This window comes from Gopherus flavomarginatus, chromosome 3, assembly GCF_025201925.1.
Source record: "Gopherus flavomarginatus isolate rGopFla2 chromosome 3, rGopFla2.mat.asm, whole genome shotgun sequence".
In the NCBI taxonomy this organism is placed as follows: Eukaryota; Metazoa; Chordata; order Testudines; family Testudinidae; genus Gopherus; species Gopherus flavomarginatus.
The window spans coordinates 223,497,137-223,520,857 of record NC_066619.1 but is presented as its reverse complement, the minus strand read 5'-3'; the positions used below and the strand labels follow the sequence as shown (position 1 = coordinate 223,520,857).

Sequence of the window (23,721 nt, the reverse complement as noted above, 5' to 3'; positions counted from 1 at the left end):
GCCCTTCTATGCCAGATCTTAGTTCTTTACTGCATGGAAAACATCAAATATAATAACTCTTTCACCCAGTAGCATCATATAAAACAAAATAATTGCCCTGGAAGAAATATCACTCACGCAACATATTTAAATTTCATGGGAGAACTATAGGATTTCCAGCATGGCTAAGTACCCCCAACTCCATTTAACATTAGTAGAACTGGGGATGTTCTGCACTACTGAAAATCAGGCAGTCTATTTTTAATTGCCTTTTTGTTTAGTGCATGTAGTTGAATCTTGTGGCATGTGTCATAGGTAATGCGTTATTTACTCATTCATTGTTTGAGCAGGGAAAAACATTTGGTAATATTTTAAGTTGCAGGACACAAATACCATGTAGTCCTTAATATTCATGATTGGTCACTTAATTACAAGATGAGCACTGTGTAGTGGGATATCTATTGCCAGAGCCTGATTCTGCCATCTTTGATTTCAGTGGGACTATTTGTGCAGTAAAGTACAATTCATTGTGAGCAAGGGTGGCAGAATTTGGCCCTAAGGGCATATAAGATTATTTCTGTTTTATAGAATGCTGGTTATATGGTAATTACAGGAAGCCATAATTGTGTGGGTTCCGGTAATTCTCTTCCAAGAAGTCCTGCTTAATGAATTACTACATATGGAAAGACTGTTTGACATGGTTTTGACTCTGTAATTTAAAAGGTCACTGCATTTTATAATAATCATGCAATTTGAAGTATCAGAGGGGTAGCCGTGTTAGTCTGGATCTGTAAATGCAGCAAAGGGAGAAGAGGAGCCATCATGAAGAATCCCCTAGCTACCACCTGAGTTGGAACAAGAGCTGTACCAGGGGAAAGAATTGTGGCCAGGCCTGGAAGGTGTCCAGTCTGAGGAAAAAACTTACTGAAGCATCTCTGAGGGTGAGATTATCTGTATTCAGTTTGATTAGACATAGATTTGCATATTTTATTTTATTTTGCTTGGTGACTTACTTTGTTCTGTCTGTTAGTGCTTGGAACCACTTAAATTCTACTTTCTGTATTTAGTAAAATTACTTTTTACTTATTAATTAACTCAGAGTATGTATTAATACTTGGGGGAGCAAACAACTGTGCATATCTCTCTATCAGTGTTATAGAGGGTGAACAATTTATGACACCATCCGCACAGGATTAAATTATATACAGTATTTGACACCATCAGCTCAGGATTAAACAAAGACTGTGACTGGCTTGCCAACTACAAAAGTAGTTTCTCCTCCCTTGGTTTTCACACCTCAACTGCTAGAACAGGGCCTCCTCCTTCCTGATTGAACTAACCTCGTTATTTCTAGCTTGCTTGCATGTATATACCTGCCCGTGGAAATTTCCACTACATGCATCTAACGAAATGGGTATTCACCCACCAAAGCTCATGCTCCAAAACGTCTGTTAGTCTATAAGGTGCCACAGGATTCTTTGCTGCATGTACAATTTGAAGTAGATTCTCTCCTACCATACCATATAGCTCATGGTTTAATCTAACAACATAGATGAAGTGAATCATACACCTCTGGCTCAAGGGAGAAGGCTTTGAAATCAAAAAGGGGCAAATTCTTCACAGCCAAAGGATCCATGGGGAAAGCGAGCTCCAGTCCTGGGGCCTCTCCTCATTATACTTCCTCTTGATCTCTTCTGAGATCTGGCAACATTGTGATCATTCAGGAGCCATGCCACTAATGGCTCCCTTCTGGTGTCTGTGCTGTAACCCCATCTAAAATAGTGAGTATGGAAGGCACGGTTTGGTGCTTTAATGCTGTGAGGAGTATTATTTTCCACAAGCTTTGCTGGTAATATTTATGCTCGGTTTGGAGGGGAGTAAGATTCACAGACTGGCATTTCCTGGCTCAGCCCCCCTCTTCCAACCTAACATCCAGCACAAGCTCACCAAATTCATACAGACAGAGGCTTCATGGGGCATAGATCATCCCTTTCCACTGCTTTCTGGTCCTTTCTGACTCCACCTGCTCATTTTTATGTCCTTTCTCCTGGCACAGGGGAGGTGAGCATTTGGCCAAGTACAAAAGGACCGTATATATTCAGATGTACCAGCTTACAAATGGGCAGAGCATCCAAAGATCTAGATACAACTCCTTGAAATACCCTACAGGAATAGTAAATACTGTTCATTATAGGACATTCCTAATATTTTAACATTCCTTTTTGATTTTGAAATGTGACAGGATTTAGCATCCTTTTCATTGTCACTGCTCCATTAATGAAGCAGTGTTATATAAATAATTGGAGAGGTTCCTACCTAAGAGAGGGACCCATCAATCTCCATATTTAAGAGGTCAGGCTCTCAGTGGATGAAAATTCCACTAGGCTTTGACTCTGATAGAGCAAGTGCATATAAAATAGTTCATGCTTCAACTCTGGCTGAGCTACCCTGGGTTTCAGTCTTTGGAAGTCTTCAGCATACTGTGTTTTCAGTAAATACAGATCAAGGGTGACCAACCTGTGGTTCTGGATCCACATGCAGCTCTTCAGAAATTACTATGTGGCTTCTTGTATAGGCACCGACGCTGGGGCTGGAACTACAGGAACCAACTTTCCAATGTGCCAAGTGTTGCTCACTGCTCAACCCTCGGGTCTGCCACAGGTCCTGCCCCAACTCCACCCCTTCTTGCCCCCTCCCCTGGGCCTGCCATGCCATCGCTCCCCCCAGAGCCTCCTCCATGCCACGAAACAACTGATTGAGAGGGAGGGGGAGGATCTGGGAGCAGAGGGAAGATGCTGATCCGGGGGCTGCTGATGTATTACTGTGGCTCTTTGGAAATGTACATTGATAAATTCTGGCTCCTTCTCAGGGTCAGGCTGGCCACCCCTAATATAGATCAAGTGGCCCAGTAACATGCCTAAAGATTCTTTTGTGCATGACCTTCTCTATTCTGAGGTATGCACAGCACACCAAAATAGGTTTACATTTTCATTCTTTCCTTCCTCCAGATTCAGCACCTAATTCTGAGAGGTTCCATTTATTATTAAATGTTTGTATTATGGTAGCATCCAGAGTTGTGCCCCATTGTGCTAGGTACTGCACTAACTCCTGGTAAAACACAGGCCCTGCCCCAGTGCTTATAATCCAATTTAAGATGATGTTACAAGTGAGTGTAAGAATAGTAACGAAAAGGGGATGGAGAATGAGGGTAATCGCAATAACAATTTGTTGTTAGGTAAGGTAGCTATGCATAAAACTGGATATTTCCAAAATCAATCTCTCACACACACACACACACACACACACACACACACACACACACACACACACACACACACACACACACAAGATATATCTCCCCTTGGTCTGATGGCCCCCTTTGCATCTATATTTGTGTGTGTGTGTGTACATACGCAGCATATACAGCATACACACACACACACTCTCTGTGTTGTATATACAATATAGCAGCAAAAGGGGCATCACAGCAAAGGGATTTGAAGTAGGACATGGGAGTGACTTTACAGATTAGTTCAGAAAAGCCGTTCCATGCATAAAGAGTGGAATGGAAGAAGGCAAAAGAGAGACAAGTTAAATGAGAGCAGAAGCCCTTTGCTCAGGATTGGGCCCACAGTGTGGAAGACTTAAAAATCACATACAACAACTTTGTCTTAGTCTGGCAAGTTTTTGTGATGAGTGACAGAATTAAGCTAAGAGCTTTTTCTTTTTGGGTCAAATTCATTCCTGTGTGTAGCTTAACAGTAGGTCCATATACTACCTAAATCCCACTAAAACTCTTTAAATAGGACTTATGTGGGACTGGAGTGATACATGGCCTTTTGCTAGGTTCTTTTTAAACAGCTGGGGCATTTCTCCCTTTCTAAACAGCTGAGAATGTAAAGGGGTGTGTTAACTTTGGACTTCACTTATAAAAAGTGTTTGGTCTGGGACAACTGGTTTGTGTACATATGCAGTTTCTGCCAGGGAGGTTCTAATATTCTGATGTTAATAGAAAAATAAGATGATGAGGCCTTTTTTCCTGTACTGTGCATAATAAAATGGCCATTTCACTCATCACCCCTCTGTTGTATTAGAGGGATTCAAAGTCAGCTTGCAGGCAGGGATTCCAACAAGTAAAAGTACTTTGATTTTAAGTGAATTTGACAGCACTTGTCTCTCAGGCCTTGCCAAAGCTACACTGAACTAATAGCTTCCTTGACCATTTCAGTAACAACTGATGCCTTCAAAACTTCCTTTCCTGCCTTGAAATAGGTCCAAAATAGAACTCCCAATTCCATGGGATTGCTGGTGTTGATCCATTTAATTATTTTAGCACTGGCGTCTGGTTCACCATTATTAAAATTTCACTGTCAAGCATTTACCAGCTTTGTTCCTATATTTACAATACCTTTGACTGAGATGTCTAAGACTTTTTAAACATATGCTTTAAACAGCAGACAGTCAGCTCTGACATTTCTTAGAAATCTTTTCAGAAGGCCATGTGGAATAGTTCTAATCCTGGAAGAGCCCCTGACTCACTGTGTGATCTGACAGAGTGACATATCACTTGACCTCAGTCACACCAGCTGTAAAACTAGGTAGAACAGTAGGACCCTTACAGAAAACCAGATGATGCATTTGAGCAGAGATTTCTTGGGTAAATAAATTCAAATCTTACTCCTTGTCCTCTCTCTTTTCCCCCTTGACCCCCAAACAAAAACTGATAGTATGTATTAAGCAAAAATTTGAATGGCAGTTTTTCCATTTTATTTACACCGTGCAATGAACTTCTTTTTGCAGAGTAAGGAAATGTTATGCAGTGACCCTGTAAAAGTTATTTAAGGTGCAACAGAAACACACAAGGAGCAGTTTTTTGCTGATGATTTGACCAAGTTAACAATTTCAGATTCACTTATTTTTGCCTGAATGAAAGCAGAAGCAAAGGGGAGGTATGGCTAGAGTTCTGTCTACACAAAAATATCACAATCCATGAAATCAAATTCTGCTGGTTATTGCCCGAGAGGAAAAGAGGTATAGTTTTAATAGGAGAAGCAATGATGTTGAAGTTACAAGATATGTAGCTAGTTTGTAAATTTGAAGAAATATTGTGAAAGACTGAAGTTCTGGGCATTTCGCTGCAGGCGGTGCAATATCTCCTCTACAGCCAGATGACTAAAACATTGTGGTTTGACTTGGCCTTTAGTAAATGTTGTGGTTTGGCAAGGTAGAATCAAGTCTGTTATCTTGGTACTACATTTTTATAATTATCTATGAATCATCAACACTCTCAGTTGTAGAATAAACCCTGGTCAGAGTTATAAATGGATCCACACAGCTCTGGAGGCTGACAAGCATAAAGCTCTTTCAGACATGAATAACATACTGATACTTCCCTTGCAAAGTGGAAATGGATGTCACAACTTTGTAAGAATAGTTTTATTTAACTCTCTTTGAAATTATTCTCTTTTTTTGAATTCAAACAGAAGCAGCACAGCTTTTCCAACCTGTTCTTAATCTGTGAGGTGAGTTTCTGGAGAAGTACAATAGCATTGTGAGGACCTTTTCTGTGAGAGGGCTAATGGTCCGTTCAACAGTGAAAGAAATTATATGTAGTTCAGCCAGATCTGTTTCTAAGTAAGGTGATCTATTAAAAGTACTGCAGTTGTAACAGCAGCCTTCTCCTCTGCCAAATCTTTTGACATTGACATTACCAAGTGTTTAGATTCCAGCTATCATGTGTCTAAGGATAACTTTAAACAAGAGTCCTTCTCACCAGCCGTCCGGGGCACTCAGCTGTTAACTTTTAATTTCCATCTTTTATTTAACTGAAAACTCTTCATCTTAACTAAGACACAGATGTTAAAAATAATGAGCCAGATTTTGCAGTGCAAAACAGCTGGAAAACTGCCCTGGAAGGGCAGCTGGATATTCCCCTTGCACAGGAGATTTCTTACATGGACTAAGCTGGCATCACTGGCTCTATGCCATCTACCCTTCCCCCAAACCTCTCTCCCCCAGAGTAGGGAGATAACTGGGAGTTGAAGGGATCATGACCAGATGGAGTGGGGCTCCAATGAATGTGGTGGGCCAGTGGAATGACCCTGTTTCAGCTAGTGAAAATTAGATCAGCCCTAAGCCTGCTATCACTTGTGCTAGAGGCTGGTTTTGGCTCTGGCTGCCCTGAGGATCAGAGGGGAGAAATAGCAGCTCCTAACCCCTTTCCTCAGGTGTGCGTAGTGTGGCTCAGGCATGTCTGAGAACCTGGTCCCATATGTCTATCGCCATGTACTAAGGACTAATGTGAGAACAGGTTAAAAATGAAGATCAGGACATAAAAACAGTGACTTCCCGCTTCTATCCAATAATACAACTTATTTTACACAATAACCTCTACTCATACAGGCTGACACAAGTGTTCTGCTGTCCAAATTGCCCTGCACTGCTAGCTTTCGTGAGCCAATGGGTGCTAGTGTCTGAGTACGCTAGGAATGGTTGGTGAAATGTGTCAGGCAAGTCTGATATAGAAATAGAAACACAACAGAACCTCTTGTTCTCCAGTGTATCTTCCCCAAACACCTTTCCTCTTCCCCTCTATTATCTGAAACTAGAAATAAACCTGAGCCACTAAGTTCTGTTCTGGAGCCAAACAACCCCAATATTTTGAAATGTTCTGGCTTTAATCCAGCCCATTATCAAAATAGGATTTTGGATTTGAGTTTACGCAAAGTTTTGGAGTGTTAATAATTTACCCATGGTTCAGGTCTGGGTCTTTCTCTACTAATAATCCTATAAATCACAACCTGCTTCCCCTCATTCTCAGCTACCTCAACATAGACCAACCTAACCAGAGTCTAAAGCAAGTATGGATAATCCCGGTAAAGAAAAAAACCCTCTCATGGTATAGAAATTTGGCTGGTCACTAACCCCTATCTAAGAGCATGGTGATCCTATCCACATCCTGTTAACCAGTGTCAGCAAATAAAGGGTGCTTATGAATTGGTGCGAAAAAATTAAAGGGACATTGTTAACATTATTGTGTTTTCTGGCTGTGCTTGAAGAAAACAAGTATAAAGACAAGTATGGCACAGCAGGAAGGCTGCACAGAAAGACAATGCCCCCTTCTAGCCTCCTGTGCCTTAACTCCTTCAGTATCATCAGGCCATGACTAACTCCCTTAGCTGTTAATACATGACAAGTGTAAATATTATCGGCCGAAAACTGCTCTCAGTTACATGGGGACAACTCCCATCAAAGCCACTGACAGTGGTACCCTTGTAACTTGGAAGAGGAGTTGTTCCTAGTTGTTAAAAATCAATTAATTAGCTTGGCACTGATAACGCTTAGATTATTACAACTGGACAATTATTTTTAAAATCAAATTTAATTTTCACCAGTGACACTGTTAATTTTTTTAATTCCACTTGGCTTGGAACATTAAATTAATCACTTTCACTTTCTGCTTTCAAAACATCAGAGGATAGTTTAGATCTTTTTAATAAATATATTTTCATTTATTTATCTTCATTTCATGCTGTTTTGTTAACTTGATGTTGAATCACTAGCAAGGCTTTCAGTGTTTCATAGAGAAGAAAAGAACATTCTGTGTCACTAGAATGCATGTGATACCTGATTTCTGCTATGTTGTTATCTCGATCTAGTTTTTTGAGTCTGAGAAAGTGACTAAGATTCATCTGTGTGATCTCTAGCTTCTTGTATTATGTAAAAATGACTTCCAGCGATCATAAAATCACAGATGATAGGGCTAGAAAAGGCCTCTTGGGTCATGTAGTGTGATTTTCTGAATTGTGCAGGACATTTAATTGCACATTCCCACTCTGTCTAATGTAATCTGGCTTGAGTAGCTTCAGCAACAATATCTCAATAGCCAGTGAGACAGTCAGTTATCTCCATTTACACCCTAGTCTATTCTAATGCATACACTGTGATAAGCAAATCTTCCTATTGAATAGTGTGAACATTTTCATATTTTACTTTTAGCTTATTACTCTTTGTTAAATGTCTGCAAATAAGCCCTTCCTTCCAAAAATTATTTCCTTGATGTGCCTTTTAGACTGTGCTAGAGTATTCTTTAAACAAACACACATTGACTTCAGAGGTTAATAGATTCCTTGTAGAATAATCTTCCTCCTGCAGACCTTTTCAGGTTTTTAGGTTCTGGTGTTGTCCAGCCAAATGGTTCCTTTTTATGGAATTTCTTTTTCCTGTCTTTCCTTAAAAAAGGCTAGGGAAGTCTGTCAAAGGAAGCCTGTACGGTGCATGTGTCTTAGCTTTCTGATTCACTGCTTCTTTCCCTAAAATGAACCTAATGTGTTTCTGGATTAAAAACAAAACATACAGTACATGGCTACTGACTAAGTTATTATATTTCTTCTAAGATATGTATTTTATCTTCCAGAGAGGTAGATCCTCAGATGCAACTTGAGGAGTACTTGGCACAGCTGAAGGGTGGTGGTGCAACGGTGCCCCTTTTGCTCCTCTGTATGGGTCCTGTGCTGAAGGTTGCCTTACACTGCACAAACTGTCCAAATCCTCTTTTCCCATCTACACCCTGTAACAGGGTCAGGACTCCACCCCCATCCTCTTTCTTCCCGGAACCTCCCAGACACCACCTGGTGTACCCTCAGTGAAAGTTTATTTAAATTTCCCTCCACCAATATCACCACAGTCCTCCAAGCTCTCCCCTGTTTACAATATTTGCTGAGCTTTAAGCCTTCTCAGAAGGGGAATAGAGTTTCCCTACTCTGAGGCCTCTATATGACAAGGCTCAGCTAGCCCCCTTATTAGTAGAGACAGGCCCAGACCTGAACCCCAGGTAAATAACCAAAACAACCCTCCTCCATTTGAAGAATGTTCAGCTTGTATGATTAAGCACTCAAAGAGCCAGGTAGTGACAATTCAGATTGCACCTATTTCCTTCCTTCCTGTGCCTCTTTTATCAGCCCTGGACTAATGGGTTAGTTTTTACCCCCATCCAGAACACCAGCCTGATAAGATAATTACCCCCAATCAGCTTCTCCTGAAGCCCTGATCAGCATTGAAGTGATCAAAGTGCAGGCTCACTGACTCACTCCTAGCACTCTGTCACACGCCCAGACCCCAGCAGTTGGGAGGAGGTGGGGTCGGTTCAGTGCCACTTTCTACTGGCAGAGTGGCACAAAGCATCCGAAGTCTGGCCCAAAATAGCAAAGTCAAAAAAGGTGTATGGACCATTCTGACCATGAAAATGTTAAATATATCAAACCCCTGCCCTGTATCTAAAGGTGTATGATATTGTAGTGTTTGAAAACTCATATGTGGTCACGAGATGCTATGTTCTTATGTTTGCACCAGAAGACATTCTATCAAGATGACAATTACTGTTAGTTGAGACTGCTGTGTCCTTTTTGATCACCGTTATGGAATATTCATATTCCACTGAGTAATACCTATGTAGCTACGGTTGTAGAAAAATGTATAATATATTATTTTAAAAATAGATTTTAATTGTTAAATTAAAGACAAATTAAAATGAAGGTATGAGTTAGTTTTGTACATGCAATCTGAACGTTGTCACTACCTGGCTCTTTGAGTAGTGCCTAGTCATGCAATCTGAACATTCTCCAAATGGAGGAGGGTAGTTTTGGTTATTAATTATTGATATGTGGAATAACTCTTTAGTTTTTGAGGTATTCTTCCATCATCTCTTTGGTAACAACCCTGTGTTCTTGAACCTCACCCACGGTCCTTTGCGTTGTGTCCCCTTTACCTTTAGCCTTTTTGTTGAAAACTGAGTAACCGAGTTAGTATCTATACTATTTTAGTGATTTTTATTGTTTGTTCTTCTTTCTTACTAAATAGTACTCCTGATTCTTTCCTTATGTTTCTTTTTCTCTGGATTTGTTTGGAGGAACCTTATTTTGTTTTAACTCCTTTAAGATAACATAATTGCCTAGGCTTGTTTGTCTCAGTTACTCTATCACTTGTATGCTATGATTTATTTACTTCTTTCAGCATCACCTTGTTTCATTTCCTGTATAATTCTGTTTTCCGTTTCAGTTCCTTGCTAACTTTTGTTACTCATAGTTTTCCTTGGGAGCTCACTGTGCTTCAGGCTCTTAGTATTATGTCCTTTTGAAATGCCTGTCAGTCTTCTTGCAGCTAGTACTTTTGCCCATTTACCCTCCTTTTTTATTTTCCTTATGTTAATGTTTGCCTTACAAAATGGTAGTGTCTTAGTATGAGAACCCACTACTTAACCTTTCTCCCTATCCGAAATTCAGTTAACTTAAACTGTATGAGCAAACTGAGTCTTCTTCCAATCCCATCAGAACTCAGAATCCGGATATTTGTGACCTAGTTATTACAGTCTTCTGGTTTCTACAGATTAAGGACTCAATTCTGCAGACACGTAAGCCTGTGCTTTAACTTTACATATGTGCATAGTACCATTGAAGTCAATACGATATTCATGTGCACAGTTAAGCATGTGTGTAAGTGTTTTTGCAGCACTCAGCCTAACTCTTGCAGTTTTCACAAACATCACAAGGAACAAGTGGCCACAAGTTAAGGTGTAGACTTTATTAATTCACCAGCCAATGATTAATTAATTTCACTTCAAGTACAACATTCCCAAATATCCCATGACTTCTAGTTCCACTTCCTTGTGAGTTAATATCAAATCCAGGATCAGATCACCTCTGGTACTGTCTTTTCCCTTTCATGTTATAGAAAAGTGCAGTGTTGTTAAATTTTGATGGCCTGGGCTGTGGAGTTCTGGCTTGTTTCAAGCACTGTGAGGCCAGAATTAAACCAATCACTATATTTCCAAATGCTGTTCCTATAGAAAATGTAAAATAATAATTATAAATAAATAATACTTAGCTTTTATCTAGCATTTATCATCAATAGATCTCAAATTGTTGTACAAAGGAGGTAAATATCATTATCCCCATTCACAGATGTGAAAGCTGAAGCAGAGAAAAGGTCACGCAGAAGTCAATGGCTCAAGTCCAGGTCTCCTGAATTAAAGGCAGTGTCCTATCCCCTGGGCAACACTGCTTGCCCTAGAAACAGATCATTAAGAATTGAAACAAAAAATTAAGTTCTAGGATATTCGGAGTTTAATAGTAATGAATCATACAGGGCACCTATTTTGAGCCCAATCTTAGAGCTTGTCTTCACTATTGGGGAGATCGATGCTGCTGCAGTCGATGCAGCGGGTGTCAATTTAGTGGGTCTAGTGAAGGCCCACTAAATCAGTGGCAGAGTGCTCTCCAGTTGCAGCGCAAAGAAGACCCTAGGATAAGTTGACCTAAGTTACGCTACTCCAGCTATGTGAATAACGTTGCTAGAGTTGATGTAGCTTAGTTATCTTACCACAATGTCTTACTATGCTGTCTCAATGGGAGATACTCTCCAATCAACTTCCCTTATTCTTCTAGGGGAGCTGGAGTACCGAGGTCCACCAGAGAGTGCTCTGATGTTGAGTTAGCGAGTCTTCACTAGGGGTATGGCTACACTTGGAGGTGTGCAGCGCTGGGAGTTACAGCTGTGTTCGTACAGCTGTGTAGGGACAGCGCTGCAGTGTGGCCACATTTGCAACGCTGTTGGGAGTGGTGCATTGTGGGCAGCTATCCCACAGAGCACCTCGTCCTATTTTGGCGCTGTGGGTTGTGGGAAGGGGACGGAAGGGTGCGGGTCATTCCGCTTCCTGTCCCAACGCCCCGTGGTTCATCGCTTCACATCCCAGCAGTTTGGCGCCATTGTGAGTCTCTGTGCAGCATGATTTATGTGGGAAATGGAGCCTGAGCTGCTGAGGACTTTGCTGATGAATGTCGCCAGCACATCACGTTTGGCAGTTGAGCTATTCCTCCAGCTCCAAAGTGACAGTGAGGATTCCAACGATGATATCGAGTTGCCTGATGCATGTGACACTAAATTGCTTGTGGCAGTAACGGACATGCTCAGCACCGTGGAATGCCACCTTTGGGCTCGGGAAACAAGCACTGAGTGGTGGGATCACATCATCCTGCAAGTCTGGGATGACTAGCAGTGGCTGCAGAACTTTTGGATGAGAAAAGCCACTTTCATGGGACTGTGTGAGGAGCTCGCCCCCACCCTGTGGCGCAAGGACACGAGATTGAGAGCTTCCCTGTCGGTGGAGAAGCGGGTGGCTATTGCAGTCTGGAAGCTGGCAACTCCAGACAGCTACCGATCGGTCGCGAACCAGTTTGGAGTGGGAAAGTTAACCATTGGAATTGTGTTGATGCAAGTTTGCAGGGCCATTAATCGCATCCTGCTAAGAAGAACCGTGACTCTGGGGAACGTGCAGGACATTGTGGATGGCTTTGCACAAATGGGTTTCCCTAACTGTGGAGGGGCGATAGATGGGATGCATATTCCTGTTCTGGCACTATCCCACCTGGCATCTGAGTACATTAATCGGAAGGGGTATTTCTCTATGGTTCTCCAGGTGCTTGTGGATCACTGTGAACATTTCATTGACATTTACACAGGCTGGCCTGGAAAGGTGCATGATGCATGCATTTTTCGGAACAGTGCCCTGTTCAGGAAGCTGCAGGCTGGGACTTTTTTCCCAGACCGGAAGATCACAGTAAGGGATGTCGAAATGCCCATTGTGATCCTTGGAGACCCCGCTTACCCGTTAATGCCTTGGCTCATGAAACCGTATACAGGGAAGCTTGACAGGAGCAAGGACCGGTTCAACTACAGGCTGAGCCGGTGCAGAATGACTGTGGAGTGTGCTTTTGGCCATTTAAAGGGACGCTGGAGATCTCTTTATGGGAAGCTAGACTTGGGGGAAAGCGGCATCTCTGCAGTTATATCCGCGTGCTGTACCCTCCATAATATTTGTGAAGGGAAGGGTGAAACATTCAGTCTGGAATGGACCTCTGAGGTTCAACGCCTGGATGCTGAATTTGCACAGCCAGAGAGCAGGGCTACTAGAGAGGCCCAGCACAGGGCTACAAGGATTAGGGATGCCTTAAGGGAGCAATTTGAGACTGAAAGCCAACAGTAATGTTTGGTGCCTTGCACAGGAGTGAAGTGCAGTGGTTACAATGATTTGCAGTGCCTGTTTTTTCCTTGGGGTACGGTATCTCACTTTCTGCAATAATAAAAACGGTTTTAAAAGCAAAGAAATCATTTATTGAAAAGAAAGTAAGTAAAAGGGCAGGGGGGCAGGGTGGTGAACTGTACAGTCAGAGGTTTGAATATGTCCTGCCTGAAGTGCTGTGCAATGACTGCTGCACTTCAGGATGAAAATGCTGCATGATGTTGGGGGTTGAGTGCATAGGGTAAGGGTCGTAGTTCTCAGGGCTGGTAGGTGAACGTACAGGTGTTGGGGGCAGCTGGTGGTGGTAAGAACCTGGAAGCTGGAGAAGGGGGTTTTGAGCTGACATTGAGGCACAAGGGAGAGAGCTTTGGGACAGAGGGGCGGTCAGCATGGTAGTGCTCTGCCTGCATGGCTACCAGTGACTGCATACAGTCCGTTTGGCGCACCAGGAGGCTTATCAGCTGCTTAGTGCTTTTCTTCTTAGCCAATTCCTTTCTCCTGCTTTGTGTTTCCCTCCACTGCTGAATCTTTTCTCTCCAGTCCTGAAGCCTCTTGCTCTCTCTGGCAGACTGATTCATAACTGCTTTCACCAAATCTTCTTTGCTTTTTCTTGGTTTCCTCCTCAGGTTTTGTAGCTTTTCAGCAGTCTGTGATAGGGCCGGTATGTTACTAGTACTAGTCAAGGACACTCATTAAAATAAAAACAAAAATGGAAACATTTATTACAGAGGCTGCATTGTGTATAATCACAATGAAGGATTTTTTAGTCTCATTGTAGCATACTTTACACATAGCAAGCACAGCACAGAGAGGCCACAGCAGCGAAGACATGGTGAGTAATGGGAAATGAGTGCTCTCATTACCGCGGCTCACCTGGGAAAGGGAACTGCTTGGGTCAGGGCTGCGCTGGAGTTTCTGTGCATTGGGGAAGACAGAGAGCAGCGTGGGGGGAACTGCACTGAACACTATCCCTACATTTTACATAGGAGCTAATCCTGCAAGAGGTATCACTGACGCGGCTCACCTGGGAAGGGGAACTGCTTGGGTCAGGGCTGCACTGGGGTTTCTGCGCATTGGGGAAGGCAGAGAGCAGCGTGGGTGGAACTGCACTGAACACTATCCCTACATTTTACACAGGAGTTAATCCTGCAAGATATCTTGCTGCTGCGGGTTACCTGGGAAGAGCGGGAGGGTCTTCTACAGCAATGCGGATTCCTCCCTGGTCCCTATGCAGCTTGCCTATGTGCAGCAATGGTCCCCCCCCACCCCTCGCGGCACAGTGGCGTGGACACATTAGCCTGACTGGGACAAGGACCACAGTGGCTCTCTCTATAAACTTGCGCAAGCGCATTGCCCACGCTCTGGCAGAAACTTTTAAAGAGATTACAGATGCCGATTACCGAGACGTGATACACCACATCAATGGGCTATTCCACATCTAGGCATGCTTGCGTGCAGCCATAACCCCCCCTCCTTTCCCGAAACATTTCCATCTTGAAAATAAAAGCTGCTTACCGGGAACCCGCTCCTCTGCTTCTTCTTCACCAACAAGTTCCAGCTGCTGCGACTGGCTATCTTCCTCCTGGCTTGAGAAGAGCTCCTGGCTGCATGCCTCCTGGGACTCTGGGGTGTCTCCCCCCACCCCAGTACACTCACTCTCGGTTTCTTCCCCCCCCCACCTCCCTCTCCTCTCCCTGCTCTGAACTGTCCATCGTGGTCGTTGGATTGGCAGTGGGGTCACCCCCAAGTATCGTGTCCAGCTCCTTGTAAAAACAGCAGGTCGTGGGGGCAGCACCTGAGCAGCGGTTTCCCTCATGGGCTTTGCAATAGGCACTCCGCAGCTCCTTTATTTTAACCCTGCACTGCACCGCGTCCTGCTCATGGCCCCTTTCCATCATGGACTTTGTTATCTGCCCATAGGTATCATAATTCCTACGGCTGGAGCGCAGCTGTGACTGCACAGCTTCCTCACCAAAAACACTGATGAGGTCCATCAACTCACCAGTGCTCCATGCTGGGGCTCGTTTGGCGCGTGGAGGCATGGTTACTGATTGATGGATTGATTGCACTCCACACCTGGCTGCGCAAACAGGAAGGGGATTTTTTTAAATTCCCGAGGCATTTAAAGGGCGGGTCACCTGAGCCCAGGGCAGTAGAGTGCGAACTGATGAGCAGACTGACTGAAAAGGTATTCTGGGATACCTCCTAATACCCTGGAGGCCAATAAAAGCGCTTTTGGTGGCCACACTTGACAAGCAGCGCTGCATCACCAGCGCTGTAATCGTTACACCTCAAGCAGACCAGGTGTACAGCCAGCGCTGGAGCCAGGGAGTTGCAGCGCTGGCTGTGCCTTGCAAGTGTGGACACAGAGTAAGTTGCAGCACTGTAACCCCATCACCAGCGCTGCAACTCTCCAGTGTAGCCATGCCCTAGTCCTGCTAAATCAGCACCCACTGCATCGATTGCAGCAGCATCGATCTTCCCAGTAGTGAAGACCAGCCCACACATGCATTAGAATGTCACCAGCAAAACATACTGAAACTAGTGGGTTGTGCAGGTGAACTCCTAAAGCTTATATTGGGCAGATGTCAGCCTCCTGAGTGTGTGTGAATAGGTGCTGGTGTTTACACTTGCCAAGAGTAGCTAAAGGTGGGGGAATGCCTTTGGTAAATTTACACCCCAGAATTTCCAACTTCATTGACATCAGCATATTTCTGGAACATGAGCACTATTTTACAAAACCTCTTTATGACTGGGCCTTCAGTATCTGCAGTTGCTGGAAAAGTATCTATTGAACTGTTTAGGCCAAACTGTTGCTACTGTAAATGGGCAAAACTCTACTGAAGTCTGGGGACTCCTTTGTTCCATGCTGTTCCAGGGGCTGACTCCAGTATTGGAGAGCTGCAAAGATGGCATAAATCTGCCTTTGAACCCCATCTCCTTCTTGTCCTGTGTTGAGAATTCAAGCCCATAATTTCATTGCACTATCCATTAGCCAAAACATGCTCATGATGTTGGCAGAGTTAATATCTCAGCTCACCGTGTGTTTATATTTACTACTGGCGGATAAATGACATGTAGAAACAGAAAATGAGGTTAGATTTCAAAATTGACTTTTGCTGGATAAGGCTTCTACTCTAAGAATCTGATTTTGTTTCTGTGATTAATCCACTTTAATGCAGAGCTTTGCAAATTTAGGGTATGTCTAAACTGCAGAAAAGAGATATGCTCTTAACGTGGGTTAGCTACCTGTATTAGCTGACTTGGGTTAAAATAGCGATTAAGACTCAGCAACTTGGTGTTTAACTTGCTAGCAGTTTGAATTAAAGCCTATAGGGCAGCTTGGGGTTGAACCTGAGAATCCTTTTTATATAATAGACCCTTCTAAATAACTGCATGGCAGAGTTTGTTTGCCTTTGAAAAATGTCTACTGTGTAGGTATTATAGCTCCGTTTCATAATGCTGGTTAATAAACTTCACCTATTATTAGTGACCTGTAATAATGATTACAAGTCTCATGGAGGCCAAAGTTATACACACAAACATTCACGTGCATCTGTGGCTCATGCAGCAGCCATTTTCCATGCAGAAATGTGAATTTTTGCACATGCAGTAGGTGTGGCCCTTTTTTTGGAGGTGCAGCATAGGCACCCATGTTTGAAAAGTTGGCCCCCAAAGTCCTATTGATTTCAGTAGGATTTTGTGTTGTAACATCAAGACAGTTTCCTAGGGTGCAATGCAGAGTGTTGTTAATGTTCATTAATGGCTAAATCCTGTAGTCTGTATGTTGAATGTGTGGAAGTTTTGGTAACAAAAGGCTGTTAAATAAGGGCTAGGATTTGGCTCTAACAGAATACGTTTGATGAATGAGAAGTAGTTATCCTGCTATACACAATATCACATCAAAGCATATTACAGAAAATCTGGCTCAAGCTCAACAGGTTGTGCAATGCACCATTTAGTGCACGGTACTCTGACAGTGGATATAATAGTATCACATCTCAGAAGGCTCCTTGACAGATTTCAAGGGTTTCAGAAGACAAATAGCAATATGACTATTGACATTTTTACTGATTTAATTCAATCCCTCAAATAAAATGTTGAGTTAATATTTTAGTGATAAGCAAGGCTCTTAGGTGCCCAAGGTTTTCAGGTGAGTTCTGGAAATTTTGGCCATGAGCCTTAAATTTAATATTTAATAGTATGGGAAAATATCACACTGGTTAGTGGCCTCATTACCATCTATTCCTCTTAGTTTGACATAGAGACATTTATTTTGGGATGAGGATGAAAGCTCTGAGAATGACCAAAACATGGGAAATATTTTGAGAGAAGCAGGCAAATGTGTTGTATGCCTCGGTGCTCTTTATAAGGCTGCATCTCTACTTAAACTCAGGTGAGATTTCAGTTTTCGTTGAGCAATGCAGTTTTACAAACTCTGACACCAGCTATTGACATTTGTTGTGATGAGCCATCTCTTATTAGTACCTTCAACTCTTGGGGGATTTAATTAAGAGATTTACTTACCAGATACATTCAAACTCCAAATATTTATCTACAGAACGACACAAAACCAGCAGGACTTCCCATCATAGGGCATTAACTGATGTGATGCTATCGTTTTCAATATGTGTAACTTCTTGCCTTCAACCCCCATGCTGAGTTCTTGTGTTCCTTTTTTCCCAAGGGTCATGTCCTACACAGAATCCCCACTGTGACTTTGCTCTTCTGGGTCAACAGCAACATGAGATGACAATTTTCACCCTTTATTATTACTTGTCTAAACTTGGAGAAAAATAAGATTCCTATCTATCACATCTTCAGATTTCATCTTACAGGAGGCAGGGTGGAATATAAAGACTGACCTGCTTCAAGTCTTTAGACCTCCTGTGCCTTTAAGAGAGTGGTAGCAAGGATGGCATCTGAGCTGGCTCTGTAGCTTTACAGATTGTAGCTGTTTTCTTCCGAATAGTAAACATATTATCTGAAGAGCGGCTGGCAAAGGCTTCTTATATTTCTTCTAATGGCAGCACTAGAAATATTTCATGCATATATAAGCATCCATGTAAACAACTGTTGTTTCCTGCAACTATTGTAAGTTTCAGTAAAACTTAGTAAGTACTGTTTCTCTCTCTTGAAAAAAGAAAAAGCCTACATTTTCTGTTATTTCCGAAGAGGCTTTTTATCGGTTTAAATCAACTAGGGATTTTTCACATATTGACATAAACATTCATTTGCTAATTTGCTGGACATTAAACTGCACGGAGCCTCCCCCAGCTTTCTTGATTGAGACTGAAATACTTGGGTACTTAGTGCTTCTCAGATGCCGCATCATTCCAAGTACACATATGGTTTTTCCTTCTCTATCTCCTAGATAAAAGTCACTGTTTGATCGCCTTAAGGAAAAGAATGAGTTAAATGGACCAATATTCTAGCCTTGGCTCTAAAACTGGGCCTTTTCAGAAACTCCTCAGCACCTGCAGCAGCTAGGTCATTTGCACATACATACATAAATAAATTAACAATGAATAAGTAATTTAATCCCACCACACAATGCCACCTTGCAGATTTGATCCTTTGCTCCCAGTGAATTTGTCCATTCCTAATTCTTTTTGATAAAGTCCTCAGATACTTGCTGACTGTCAGGCTAATTTTCTTATTGTTTTCGCTTGATTAGTTCTGTATGACCTAAGGTCACCCCTAAAATCCACATCTCTCGTGAAGACTCCGAAAGGCCTTATTTTTTTCAAAGGGATGGAAAGTGCCTGCCATTTCTCCGGACAAAAGCCTGGAAGGTTTTCAGTTATTAGCCTCCTGAAGCAGCCCTTTCGCTCACCCAAGCGCAAAAAAAACTCATTAGGGGGCACCTTTTTTTCTGGCCTCTTTATCTAATGCATGTAGGGTTTACGTATGTCAAGATTTGCAGGTCTTGGATTAATTTGGACTGTCTCCCCTTTAACCCTGCTGGTGTAGCTGTGCTCACCATGTAGGTTGCCTATATCTCTGTGTTCTAAACTGTCTTGAAAATCTTGATGTTTTTAACATCTATTTTACTGCCTGCTATGTGGTAAATGACACACATTTTGAGAAATGCACTCTGTGAAGATGACACTGCACAGTTAGAAAGTCAGGACAGGTTGCCAGTCACTGGTGGAGGTTCTGTCTTGACTCTCAGCATTTTTCACTTTGGGATTTATTTTTCTGAAAGCTTTTTGTATGTGAGTTTTAGTCACACAATTCATGTTAAAGCCAAGGGGATTTGCATAGCTAAAACCCTGCACCTCACTTTGAAAATGCACCTAGTCTGGGTTAGATTGTGCCCTGCCCTATTGATCCCAGTACAGGGGCCAAACCCCCATGAAGTCCTTGTGCTTGGCTAAGAGCAGTTGCTGCGTGAGGCTAAATGCACAACACCTCCTGGAAAGTATAAAGCACAAGTTACCCCTTCCAGGTGCACTGAATGTGGACTTTGTCCTAGTGTGTGCCCTGCAGGGGTAGCAGGCACTCTCCCAGGCTTATACATGGTGCAAATCAGGGGCGACATTTGGCCAACTTTATTATCCATGAAGACCATACAGTGAAATATACACCAATACACTTCTTATATTTACCCCTTTAAGAACAACATAGCATGAAGCCATACAGGCGGGTAGTACTGTGAAATAGTTGTTCTGGCTCCCCCTCTTTGGACATTTTCCTGGATTTTGACACACTGACAAGGGGACAGGCAGGGCACTAGGGTTAACTTTCTTCTAAGCCACCAGTGGATGATATGGCAAGAGGCAGGCTAAATGAACAGTCTTTTCTTTCAGCAGAGGGTTGCCTAGTCTCTTTGACGAGAAATCTGTAACAAATTCTGTGTGTGAGCCTAACGAAGACAAAGATGTGCAGAAACAGAAAGAAAATATCCCTAACCAGAAAGTGAAATATACCTGTGGAAGAACTCCAAGGCAGGTACAGGTAACACACACACACAGCCCGTTATTGTAAACCTAGTTCCCCACCGACCTCTGGAGAGCACCTTATAGAATCATAGAAACATAGGGCTGGAAGGGCCCTCAAGAAGTCAATAATTAACCGATGCTCATCCTGATCTGACCCCTTCTTGATCAAAATTCTGCAAGAAGCCTATGAACTGTATTCTGGATGGCAGCCCAGGACCACCTGTCCTAGTTGTCCCAACTTCAGAGGCATAGTCTAGCCTCCTCACTGGGCTTATGAAACCCACTGTTTTGTCCTTAGGTTCTCCCTAGTTTCACTGCAGACTGAACATTGCGGGCGAGTTTCTTCCATCCTGTCTTTATGATGGTGACAATAGATTCAGTTACCCGCACAGGAATGCATGTGTGCCTACACAGAGCTGCCATTTCTAATGGGCCAAAATGTGCTTGAGATGCAGAGGTATTAATCCTGGAGTAATTTCACTGGAATCAGTGGTGTACGCCTGGACTTATAGCCATGCAAATGAAAGCAAAATGTAGGCCCCATTTTATTTGCCTGTAAAATGCCATATGCACCTATGGTACTATATAAATAATAATAAAAGCAGACATTCTACAGAACCTCCTCTGCACATTGAAATGGTGTTGTGGGGTAGGGGGAAAAGTAGGAGGTTGTGGTCCACATTTTACCACAGACTCTCTGATCAAGACACAGCTACAGTGCATCCTGCTAACCCCTGATCCTATAAACACTTACGAATATTCTCATGAATAAAATTAAGCAACTCATGTGCATAAAGTTAAGTATGTGTATAAGTCAGTAGTTTTCAACCTGTGGTCCACGAACCTCTGGGCGTCTGCAGACTATGTCTAAGATTTCCAAAGGGGTCCATATGTCCATTTGAAATGTTTTAATGGTCCGCAAATGAAAAAAAGGTTGAAAACCACTGGGGTAAGTGTTTGCAAGATCAGGGCTATAGTTTGTAATATGTTGCTCCTGGCACAAGTCATCTGTATGGGAACTCATGGCCAGCCAGAATACAGAGAAAAATAGCACAAACTGAAGTTGAGGGTCCATAAATAAAATGAAGGAAATAAATTCTAATGTACATGTTTGCTGAACTGAGACCTGTGTCACTTTAATTTGATAGAATGAATGAGGGAGTGAGAGAGAAAATATTTAGTGCTGGAAAGCTGTAGACATAATTTACCTAGAGCTCTCCAAGGGATATCATAAAGTTATCATACATGAAAATTAGAAACAAAACTGAAGATATGGGACCATTACTAAAGTAACAAATGTATGGGAATATAGAATGCACAGTCCAACTTAAACCAAGATTTCCCATTCAACAGCAGCCTGCTCTAGCTGCTAAGCAGTTGGAGTGGGTATTTGTGTAGCTGTTAAGATATTTGCCAGCTGAATAGCTTTAAAATTCATGTAACTCTTAATTGTACTAGGGTTTCCATGCTCAGTGGAAAAGTCCTGAGGCTGCATCCTGTCTAATAATATAATTCCTATGAACTCTGGAGGGAGTAGTGAAATCATGCTGTTGTGAGACCGTAGTCACCAATTACTAGAGAGCCCCTTGTTTTGAAAGAAAAACTCCAGAAGACATTTGTGTTAAGATAATTACAAATAAAGTCTCTCTGTTTGTAAACCTTCACACCTATCTCTTTTTTCCCCCCAAGCTGTTCAAGATTATTAAAAGCTTGCTAAATAAACGCTACCAAGCAATAGAAAAAGAGTTTGAAGATTTAGATGAAATGAACTCTCGGCGCCTCACTCAGGAGACTATGTACCTTCTCTTGAAGCGGTAAGAAGACTGGTTTCTGAGGCTTCTGGGAAGACTTGAGGCTAGATCCTTGGCTGATGGTGACTTCCATGAAGTTACACTCATTTCCACCAGCTGAAGACCTGGCCCAGAGGCAGGGATGCTGGAACAATGTGTATAGTGGGGGTGCTGAGAGCCATTGAACCAAACTGTAAACCCTACATAATGGAAACCACTTCAAAGCAAGGGGTGCTGCTGCACCCCCTGCACCCCTAGTTCCAGCCCCTGTACCAAGAGGGTTTTTTCCAGCAAGCAATAACAATCTTTCATCATTTTACCATTCTGCTGTCTCTTGGTGTAGAGCTGAAGTCCTTCCTCAGCAAAACTCCCAGTAGCGTCAGTGACCACACTGGAAGTTTGCTAGTAAGCACTTCTGAGATTTGACCAGTACACAGAATAACTTTCTGCTTTTCCTCTTACTAGTTATCAAACTATTGTTGCTAGTGTCATTACATTTGTCTCTTTCAATGTTTTGATGCAAGGTTTGACATCCAACCTGAAATAACTCGAGGTGAAATCCGCAAGCTGTGGGAAACTTTAATTACAAATCAGGACAATACCCTTGACTTCATGGAGTTCGTGAGACACTTTGGATACTCCCCCAGCTCTTCGTGTTTCCCCAATGCCAAGATTAGTCCACCCAGAAAAGGGGACAATAACTTCAGGCTGTGTTCTAAAAAGCTCAGCTGTGATTCTGACATACTGGTGGACAGGGTGCGAGCAAAAGTAAGCTATTCCAGTTTAAAGAAGTAATGCCTGCTGAGACTAAATTCCAGCAATGTGTGTGTAGTTACCTTATTCCTAAAATATAAAGAAGATTGGTAAATTGTGACTTAAATTCCAAAGTAGGCATCTAGTGCATGATCAGAAATCTGCAAACTTTTTTCTTTGAAATGCATGATGTTGAGTTTTATGTATACTGAGAAAAATTTATAGAATTAACACTACCCACCAACCAAACAGAATGATGATGTGTTTAAAGGAAAGCACAGCAGAGAACTTTTTTTCTAATAAAAGGAAACAAAATATTTATGTGGGACAGGTTGCAAATGGATTGTGTCTGTGTGCACAGTATCTATTTGTGATGAGAAATCAGATTTCAGGTCCCTGCATGGAACTGCAGAGATGCTGTGCTGGCAAATGCTGGTAGCCAGACCAGATAGGTTTTATTACCTTTAACTTAGGAAAACACAAGGTGAACAATTTTCAAGGCAAGAGAGGAGCTAAAGGTGGGACAAGAGGTCTCGCGAGGTCAAACTCTAGAAAGAGCCAACTCAGGAGGAAGCTTGGGCTATAGTTTGTTTGTATGTATTTAAGTTAAGAATAAAGAAAATCCAGGAATGGTGGGGTAAAGCTGGGATTGAGTATTGGATACTACTCTAAGGGGTATGTGTTGGGACTGGGGTGAAGACTGCCCATTCACACTATTTCTTAGTGCAGGGGTGGCCAACCTGTGGCTCTGGAGCCTCATGCTGCTCTTCAGAAGTTAATATGCAACTCCTTGTATAGGCACCAACTCCAGGGCTGGAGCTACAGGCACCAACTTTCCAATGTGCCAGGGGGTGCTCACTGCTCAACCCCTGGCTCTGCCACAGGCCCTGGCCCCACTCCACCTCTTCCCACCTCCTCCCCTGAGTCTGCCGTGCCCTCGCTTCTCCCCCTCCCAAGCCTCCTGCACAGCATGAAACAGCTGATTGGGAGGTGCAGGAGGAGGCGCTCGTCAGCAGGGCTGCCGGTGGGTGGGAGACGCTGGGAGTGGGGAGCTGATGAGGGGCTGCTGATGTATTACTGTGGCTCTTTGGCAATGTACATTGGTAAATTCTGGCTCCTTCTCAGGCTCAGGTTGGCCACCCCTGTCTTAATGCCATAGCACTGTGGGACCAAAGTCCCA

General features: G+C 42.8%; 2 protein-coding genes across 2 annotated transcripts in view; one reads left to right on the top strand and one right to left on the bottom strand.

Moving 5' to 3' along the window:
• The window catches only part of LOC127047388 (EF-hand calcium-binding domain-containing protein 6-like), a 108,822-nt gene that overhangs the window by 73,470 nt on the left and 11,631 nt on the right, over positions 1–23,721 (top strand). Inside the window, exons 13-15 of the mRNA XM_050945503.1 lie at positions 19,867–20,014; positions 21,688–21,812; positions 22,313–22,556. Of these exons, the coding sequence (XP_050801460.1) occupies positions 19,867–20,014; positions 21,688–21,812; positions 22,313–22,556 (517 nt within the window). The remainder of the gene's footprint in view (positions 1–19,866; positions 20,015–21,687; positions 21,813–22,312; positions 22,557–23,721) is intronic.
• On the bottom strand, positions 13,251–14,885 carry LOC127047271 (uncharacterized). Its single transcript, XM_050945409.1, has 2 exons — positions 14,570–14,885; positions 13,251–13,742 (listed from the first exon to the last, which is right to left on the bottom strand). The coding sequence occupies exons 1-2, from the start codon at positions 14,868–14,870 to the stop codon at positions 13,312–13,314; spliced, it is 732 nt and encodes a 243-aa protein (XP_050801366.1). The 5' UTR covers positions 14,871–14,885; the 3' UTR covers positions 13,251–13,311.

Excerpts from the sequence above, each read along its gene's own strand:
- LOC127047271 (XM_050945409.1), bottom strand. The coding sequence starts at position 14,870 with ATGAGGGAAACCGCTGCTCAGGTGCTGCCCCCACGACCTGCTGTTTTT. Across the intron at positions 13,743-14,569 it reads AGCAGAGGAGCGGGTTCCCG|TGTCCTTGACTAGTACTAGT; the intron begins GTAAGCAGCTTT and ends TATTTTAATGAG.